Source organism: Spinacia oleracea, chromosome 5 (assembly GCF_020520425.1).
Source record: "Spinacia oleracea cultivar Varoflay chromosome 5, BTI_SOV_V1, whole genome shotgun sequence".
Lineage (NCBI taxonomy): Eukaryota > Viridiplantae > Streptophyta > Magnoliopsida > Caryophyllales > Amaranthaceae > Spinacia > Spinacia oleracea.
Window position 1 is genome coordinate 104978404 of NC_079491.1, and position 9325 is coordinate 104987728.

Here is a 9325-nt window from a genome sequence, read left to right on the forward strand (position 1 = left end):
CAAAATTGGTTTGCTCTTTCTCTTTCTCATCACGTTGCTTATCCCAACACCTATCTTCTTTGTGACCATACATTTTGCAATAGTAGCATTGAATGCTACTTATGGATTGACGTTATCTTTCGAACCGACCACGACCACGACCACCTCCATCACGATCACCACAACCACGACTACCCATACCGCGACCACGACCACGACTTTCATCATAATACCAATCACCCGACATTTGCACCGTAACTTGAAAGGCTTTCTCCTCGACGTTTTCGTCCGTAGAGTTAGCCATTCTCTCCTCATGAGTCATCAATGAACTCATCAACTCATTAAATGTGTAAGTTAATATATCCTTAGACTCTAAAATTGCAGTCACGATATATTTATAATCACTATTCAAACTCCTTGCCCACAATTGGAAATTTTCACCTAAACAAGACTCGAAAACGGAACGGTTGGACGATAGAGAAGAACCGCATAAGTAGCGACATCACTGTTCACGGATCACGAGCATGACTTCACCGTCAACGAACATTTGCCATGAATGAATGGGATCTCATATTGCTCCCCTTGCTTCAAAACTCAAGCACCTTTCTCTCTCAACATCACACTATATTTCACTCTTAGAAAGCTACACCAACGTTAGATCTCTCCCTCTTTCAAAAAAAAAAAACGTTAGATCTCTCCCTAAAATCAAGCAACTTCACGCTCAAATCATTACGACTGGTATATTTCCTCTCTCCTCTCCAAAACTTGTCACTCTCTTCTCTAATCTTGCTTCAAGTTATGCTCTTTGTGGTCATGTCGCATATGCACGCAAGCTATTCGACGAATTGCGCCAACCAAAGTTGTTCTTGTACAATGCCATTATTAGGATGCACTCACAAAGTGGCTCACCATTTGAGGTTCTTAAGCTTTTTGTTGATATGCTTTCATCTGGGTACCTTCTTCCTGATAGGTTTACATACCCTTTTGTTATCAAGGCATGTGGGGATTTGTCATTGCTTAAGAGTGGTGTTATTCTTCATGGGAAGGTTGTAACTGGTGGGTTTAGTTCAAATGTGTTTGTGTTGAATTCTATATTGGCTATGTACATGAGTTGTGGTGCAGTAGAGATGGTGAAGCGTGCTTTTTATGTGAGTGGTGGGAGGGATATGGTTTCTTGGGCTACAATGATCAGTGGGTTTGTTAAGAATGGGTGTCCTAATGATGCATTATTGATCTTTGATGAAATGATTGATAGTGGTGCTCAGCTTAACAGGTCTGCCGTGTTATCAGTGTTGTCTGCTTGTGGGGATTTGAAGGATTTGAGTTTCGGAATAAAGGTTCATGGGATTGTTGTAGAGAAGGGTTTAAAAGATGATATATGTATATGTAACGCGTTGATCAATATGTATGCAAGATGTGGTAGAATGGATGAAGCAAAACAAGTATTTAACAAGATAAAGGAGAGAGATGTGGTGACGTGGACCACCCTGATGCAAGGGTACATTTCAAATGGAAATGCTAAATATGCATTGGAGTTTTGTTGGCTGATGCACCTGGAAGGAGTGGTACCCAATTCAGTGACTGTTGCTACGTTGCTTCAGGCTTCTGGAAGTTTGCAGGCAGTAAAACAAGGCCGGTGCTTGCATGCTTGTGTGGTTAGGCAAAATCTTTTGCGTGATGCAATTATTGAAACTGCATTGATTGACATGTATGCTAAATGCAACCATATCCGTGATTGCTTCTTAGTTTTTACTCAAAGTTCACAAAAAAGAGTAGCATCCTGGAACGCAATGATTTCTGCGTACACACATAATGGTTTGGCGAGTGATGCAATAGACTGTTTTAAACAAATGCTGCATGAAGCAGTAGGTCCTGATGCTATTACTATTAGTGGTCTCCTTTGTGCTTATGCTGATTTAGTTAATGGACGACAGTCTTTTAGTGTTCATGGTTGCTTGATAAAATCTGGATTTTTATCAGATATTGAAGTTGTGAGAGGCCTTATTGATATATATTCAAAATGTGGAAAGCTGGAGTATTCTCAGAAGTTATTTAATGAAGTTTCACTCTTATGTAGAGATATTACTTTGTGGAGTGCGCTAATTGGTGGATATGGAGCACATGGACACGGTGAGACTGCAGTTTTACTTTTTAAACGCATGGTTCAGTCTGGAGCTAAACCAAATGAGATTACCTTCACCTGTGTTTTAGATGCATGTAGCCATGCTGGTTTAGTGGATGAGGGTCTTGAGCTGTTCAAACTTATGGTCACAACTTGCCAAGCTAATCCCAGCATGTATCATTATACATGTATGGTTGATCTTCTTGGTCGAGCTGGCCGTTTGCAAGAAGCTTATGAGTTGATCAAAACAATGCCATTCACTCCCAATCATGCTGTTTGGGGTTCTTTGATGGGTGCTTGCGCTGTACATCAAAATGTTGAACTTGGAGAGATTGCTGCTAAGATACTTGTTAATATAGAGCCAGAGAACACAAGCAATTATGTCTTGCTGGCAAACATATATGCTTCTGCAGGCAGATGGGAAGATGCAGAGAATTTGCGCTTAATGATAGATAATGTTGGGTCTGGAAAGAAACCTGGTCATAGTTTTATTGAGGCCAAAGTTACGTAGGTGGGCTAGTAAATATGTATCTAGAGTTTTCATTAAAGCTCCAAATTTGGTGGAGCAATAGATGATGTCTGATCTCTGCTTGCAGGATAAGAAATTGGGCAAAGGGAGCAACTGTTTTGAAAGAGTAATCTCACACTTCTAATGTCTGCTTCCTTTTCTGTGTTGCTGTATACTGCTGTACAGATATGATGCATATGCGCAGATAGTGGAGATATTGGAATCATTTGCTGTTGCAAAATTCTGCAGGTTGAAATGGTTTTCAACTCCTAGCCTAATCAGAAATCAAGTTCTTCTTTCAAGAACACCAGTAAATTTTAAACCATAATTCTTTTTGTGCCGAGCTCCATGAAAGTTATGATCTTGATTTTCATTAAATATTGTTGTTTGTTGAAGACAGTGGAGACTGGAGTATAGACTGTCATTCCGTTGTGCTGAATTAACAAGGGACAATTTTGTCATCTTTATCTTCGGAATGCAACCGGTTTCTGGTATTGATGAACCCCTCCTCTGCCTTTTAATTCGCACGTCTTCTTTAGATGCATGATTCATAGCTGTTATTTTATTATGTCTAGATATGCCATAATAATTTTTTTTTTTAAAGATCTTCCTTTTTTTTTTGGCAAGTAATAAGATTTTATTAATTACCAAGAGGGCAAAAACCCCACCACCAATACAACCAAACCACAGCCACACCAGGCCAAGGAGCAACTAGCTATTACAAGCTACCCTAAACAGAATTTTGTTTACAATACTTAAGCTACTGTCTAACTGGTTAGAAAACACTTTAGAGTTCCTAACTAGCCAGATAGAGTACACAGTTTCACAAAACAAACTATTACACATTCTAGCTTTACTTCTAGTACTCCTGCTTGCTTTCTGCACCCACTGCACTTCATCATTCCAAGCTCCAACAGTTCTATGAATGCCACTTCTCTGCAGGACCTGATTCCAAATATCAGCTGCAAAACTGCAGGCAAAGAAAAGGTGATCCCTACTTTCATCTGTGCTGTGACAAAGGCAACACACACTATCAGCTATAACATTCCATCTTCTCAGCCTTTCCTTAGTTGCAAGTCTATCCTGCAGGGCCAACCACACAATAAAAACACTTTTAGGGCTAGCATGACTGTTGCAAACAATTCTCTTCCACCCCACAGACTCCCCTTGTTGTCTCAAATGATTATACATTCTCTGAATCTTAAATCTCCCTGCAGTTACAAACTGCTGCAAATCTCCAGAGCTACTCAGTGTCTCCCTTTGCTGCCAAATCTTCTTCAAAGACCAAGACAACCCATTAGGGATTGGCATGGTCCAAAAGTCATTATGCTTCACATAGTAGGTATGAATCCATTTCACCCACAGCTTATCAGCTTTCAAAGATAAAGCCCAACAATGTTTAGCAACAGCTGACTTGTTCCACAAAGGTAAATCTTTAAGATTCCAACCCCCACAGATTTTGGGTACACACAGTTGATTCCAAGCAATAAAAGCTTTCCTGGAATTCCCTTCAGCTCCAGTCCATAGAAAACATCTACAGATTCTTTGAATTTCTTTCAACACCTTCTTAGGCATAATGAATATCTGGCACCAGTACAACTGGATGCCAAATAAAACTGATCTAATCAGTTGCAACCTTCCAGCATAACTAAGTAGCTTAGCAGACCAACTTTTTACCCTTGCTACAGTCTTCTCAATCAGGGGCTTGCAGTCTGTAAAGCTCAATTTCTTAGTTGAGAGAGGGACACCAAGGTATCTAAAAGGAAAAGAACCCCTAGGTATGCCAATCTTAGCTAGAATACTGAGTGCTACAGAATCAGGCACACCAGCCAAATACAGTTCACTCTTCATCATGTTAGCTTCCAACCCAGAAGCAGCAGAAAACTTAGAGAAAGCTTCAAAAAGGAGAGAAACTGAAGCATCATCTCCCCTAGCAAACATTAGTAAATCATCTGCAAACATCAAGTGAGTCAGATCTATTCTTTTACATCTTGGATGAAATTTGAACTCTTTGGATTGTCCAAGTAAGGATAAGCATCTAGACAGGTATTCCATTCCTATTGCAAACAGGAATGGTGACATTGGATCACCCTGTCTCAACCCTTTCTGAGCAGGAATTGGCTTGGAAGGAAAACCATTCACCAGAATAGAATAAGACACTGAACACAAGCAAGCCATAACCCATTTGACAAACTTATCAGGGAATCCCAGTTCTTGCAACATGCTTCTCAAAAAAGGCCATTCTAGGGAATCATAGGCCTTTTTAAGGTCAACTTTTATCATACATCTGGGGGACACATGTTTCCTTGAATAGCATTTTACCAACTCAGTAGCCATGATGATATTATCAGAAATGACTCTCCCTGGTATAAAACCAGATTGTGCTGAACTTACAATTTCCCCAATGACTGGCTGCATTCTATTTGTCATAATTTTTGAAATCAGCTTGTAAATCATAGTACAGCAGGCAATAGGTCTGTAATCTTTAACTTGAGTTGCATTCTGAATCTTAGGAACCAAAGTAACCACTGTATTATTCACTTGCCTTAGCATATGACCTGTCTGAAAGAAATGAATAACAACAGCATACACATCCTCCTTTACTATATTCCAAGCTTTCCTGAAGAAGAGACCATTTAGGCCATCAATACCAGGAGCCTTGTTCACATCAATGCTTTTAAGAGCTTCATCTATCTCTGTGGGGGTAACAGGTTGAATCAGACTTTCTGCAGCAAGGGGAGAGAGAGTTGTTTGCCCTTTCTAACAAGCTCTATATCAATACCAGTGAGGTTAGGGGCTGCAGTACCAATGAGATTCACATAGAAATCTTTAATTTCTGCTTTAATGTCTTCTGTAGTAACTAATTTGTCACCAGCATCATTGTAAAGCACATCAATGCTGTTCCTTGAAATTCTCTCTTTCATGGCACTAAAGAAGAATTTAGTGTTTGCATCTCCCTCTTTAATCCACTGAATCCTAGATTTTTGCCAGTATGCACTCTCCTGAATTTTCAAAAATTTCTTCAGTAATCTATTACAGGATGATTCTTTTTGCTGTAATTCAGTGTCAGTACTGTCAATAGCTAACTTGCTTTGCACCTCATCAAGTTCCTGTCTTATCTGCTCAATTTTATCATCTAGTCTGGCAAACTCTTTATGGTGAAGAGTTTTCAGCCCACCCTTGATCACCTTTAATTTCTGCCACACAGAAAACATAGGAGATCCAACACACCTCTGAGCCCAACCATCTTGCACAATTTAAAGATCTTCCTTTCTCTTTATTGTGTTGCCAAATTGATCAATCTTCATTTAAATTTGCATCCTCTTCCCCCTGTTTTAGCTGCACTCGTGGTATGCAACGAGGTCATTTAAAAGCTTCATTTTGTTTAACAAACTCTAATGATAGTTTTTTCCCTTCTATTGTGCCTTTTACACGTATCCTCCAAATTGATATTAGTGTTGCCACTTTTGACTCGTACCGGAGGGATGACGGAATAAACTAACATACAAGAAGCTTTTGAAAAAACTTCCTGATTTAATTGTATGATCTTCATCAATCAACTGGGAGTTAACTTTTGGCAACCTAATCTAATTTGAATATTGTCCTTCAAATAAATCTATATGGGCCTTATGTGATGAAGGCAGTATGTCTTATCTTTAGCTATGAAATTAACGAAATCTGAATTAGAATAATTTACAAATCGATCAAGCTTCTGATGGAAAAAGGTTGGTGCTGGGAATATGTTTTGCAGTTTAGCTTTACATAAAATTGCATATTGGCAAAGCACACAGTAACCAAACTGCAAATCTCTTTATCACATATTCCATCTCTTCACATAGCCTACATCCACCTTAAATTATGATTCTTCGCCACATTAATCTTTTGAATATGACCTTTCTTGAAGTCTTTCATACATGGTAGTAGAAACACAATACCATCACATGAGACATTTCATGTACTGACATACACACTCGTTATCATTTTATTGGTGTATGACCTTGTATCAAGCAGAGAGAAATCTGAAGAACTTACCGAGTCACTTCCACTTCGCTTGGGCATACTTGGAAGTGTTTTAGAGCATCTCCGATGGTTGTAGCTAGGGACTAGCTTGAAATTTATAAAAGTTTTAAGGTAATATCTAGACCATTGGAGTGAAAATAATAAATTAGCTTGGCCAAACAAATTAGCTTAAACAAGCTAGTTGCTATCCATTGGAGCATAAATTAGCTAGACAATGAAATAGCTTGAAATTTTGTGGCATAACAAGCTAATTGTCAAATTAGCTTGCCATTGAAGATGCTCTTATGGGTACACTTTGAGATGCTAAATTTTCTGCACTTGTGGGAATAAATATGTAGTACAGGAAACTGGGAAGGATAGATATCACACCTTGGACTCAAGGACATACTAGATGCTACATGTTCGAGTTGAAGTTGTAAATAAGCATAAATGTTGCTGCCCATTCCTGCAGTATTATTCTGTAATTCAAAAAAGATGTTAGGAAGACAAACCATGGATGTCTGCTTCCAATAGCAACCCTTCAAATTTCTATCAGATGTTTTTTCTGTGCTTCATCCCTTGTTCAATGCATGTATTTTTTTATTTTTTTTACTTCTATAATTGGGGATGAGATCCTTGATCAGTTAATTGATTACTTTCTATTTAAATTCTGTCCTTGTGACCTTTCCACTCTTTACATTGCTCCATTTCCATTCTAGTTTTCACTTGATTCCAAATCAACTGAAATAATTTTTACTTATTAAACTGATTTAAACTAATTATAAATTCTTCTTGTTGAACATTACTTTTTCTTTACATATTAGAACTGATTTATGCTGATTAAACCTGATGACTAGAACTGAGTTTTACTAATATAACTGATTTTTACTAAATAATATTTTTTCAGAAAGTTGAAGCAAATAGGACCTCACTCTGTTCGTTCTGTTTCTTGTTTCAGAAAAAGATGTTCCATTTAATGAGTTCGGGATCCTTTCCATCTCCTTACAGTAAATAAGATTGTCTGGGGCACAAAAATTTGTTGAAAGTCGGTTAGAGGGGGATCATAGAGTTTATCATGACAGCATTCTTCTTTGGTATCTGTAGCCTGTAGGGGACTGGTTGGTTCTTTAGCTTACCTTTGGGCTCACACTCTTGTCCTTTTCTTATTTAAATGCATGATGCAGTTTTTCTTTCTTACTTGAGTTTGAGGGACGCTGCCACTCTGGTCCCTTTCATTGTAGATTTCTAATCTGTTCAAAGTTCTAACCCTTAAATCCGCCCCCCTTGGCAAATAAATAGAAAAAGAGTACTGTTTTATTGTTTTTATTTGCTTGACCACACATCTATGTGTAATCTATTCAAGATGTTTTCTTCCTTTTTATATCTTTGTTTGTAATACTATTTTCCAGAAGTCTTGTTGGTTCTCAAGATCAATTCCAGTTGCTTGTGGCGTTTTCGGGTGTTATAGCAAAAATACTTGCACTTCTCTTCTTCTAACTGTTCCATCTTTCCTGATGCACACAGGTCTTGGATAAAATGCATGCACGAGGCTTCAGTAGTCGTGCTATCGTAACTAGGCAGCCAACTGAGGGGAAGGCTAGAAATGGAGGTACTAATCCGACTATGATCTGTATAAACTGCAAAAAGTTTGCTTTTCCTTGACACTTAATTTTTGTTCAGGACTAAGGGTTGGTGAAATCTTATTTTATCTGAAATAAACTTATTTGTGTGTGAAAATGTTTGAAAAAAACTTTCTGAACTTATTATTTTGTCCGAAATAAGTCAAAATAAATCGAACATAATAGAGCCTTGAATTCGATGTGTTCTGTTTTCTAGCTTAAGCTGTGAAATTCTTCTGAGTTCTGACGAGTTATTTCATAATTGGTGGCTTCAGACAAGTCCTGGTAACATAGTGCGAATGCAATGTGATTAAGACTTGAATTCGACATGGTCTGTTATGATGTGAGTTGTGACTGCTGTAACAAGTTATAATACTTTCAGATGTAACTAAAAGAAGGGAAGTGTTAATCAATTGCGGAGTAAGAACAACAAATTGTACCGTATAGTTGGGTATTCAATTAATAAATGAAGGTGCACCTGGAAAACTTCCCAAAACACAAGTGTACCTCACACGACACAAAGTGTTACAATACTCATTGTTGTAGACTGCATTGAGTTACATTGATTGTCAAGTGTTATACATTGAATGACATATATAAGACGCACAATACAAGAAACGTGCCACCATACGTTTAAGTGGATCAGAGCTAGATTGTACAAACACGTACACCTACAATTAGGCAAAAGGAACCTAACTTAAGTTCCTAACCTTAACCTCAAAAAATAGGGGCATACGTAGTAGGCAAGAAGAAGAGCACCCTAATAAATGGAGTTACAAGAACACTATCGAGTGTGACCTAAAAAATTAAGGAAGTGTTAATAAAGGAATTACCTTGGCTTGTTGGTAGCAAAGACATGTGAAGAGCATGCTTAGGATGATGAGTAGCAGGGTTTGTATCCCACCCTTTTAGCTTTTTAACTCTTAACCAATTTGCTTCCTCTACTTTTTATTGTTTTTTTCACTTGCTACATACTGTATATTTTGGGAAGTATTTCACTTATATAATTTTATTTTTTAAAGAAAAAGTGTCTAGAAAATGCTAATGGTTATATCTAGTATTTCAATTCTATTTGATTTCAATGTGGCCACTATGTAC

General features: G+C 37.9%; 1 protein-coding gene across 6 annotated transcripts; it reads left to right on the forward strand.

Annotated features, from left to right (window-relative positions):
- The first annotated feature begins 380 nt into the window (after positions 1-380).
- Positions 381-8427, forward strand: LOC110800141 (pentatricopeptide repeat-containing protein At5g39350). Of its 6 annotated transcripts, none has more exons than XM_056829068.1 (4): positions 381-2919; positions 3006-3100; positions 7567-7726; positions 8133-8427. In XM_056829068.1, the coding sequence occupies exon 1, from the start codon at positions 540-542 to the stop codon at positions 2610-2612; it is 2073 nt and encodes a 690-aa protein (XP_056685046.1). In that variant the 5' UTR covers positions 381-539; the 3' UTR covers positions 2613-2919; positions 3006-3100; positions 7567-7726; positions 8133-8427. The 6 variants fall into 6 exon arrangements, with proteins under 6 accessions (XP_056685046.1, XP_056685049.1, XP_021861124.2 ...); XM_056829071.1 differs by having other exon boundaries at positions 381-2858; XM_022005432.2 differs by having other exon boundaries at positions 381-3100.
- Positions 8428-9325: the final 898 nt, after the last annotated feature.

Bases quoted from the DNA above. Each gene is read 5' to 3' on its own strand.
- LOC110800141 (XM_022005432.2), top strand. From the start codon at position 540: ATGGGATCTCATATTGCTCCCCTTGCTTCAAAACTCAAGCACCTTTCT.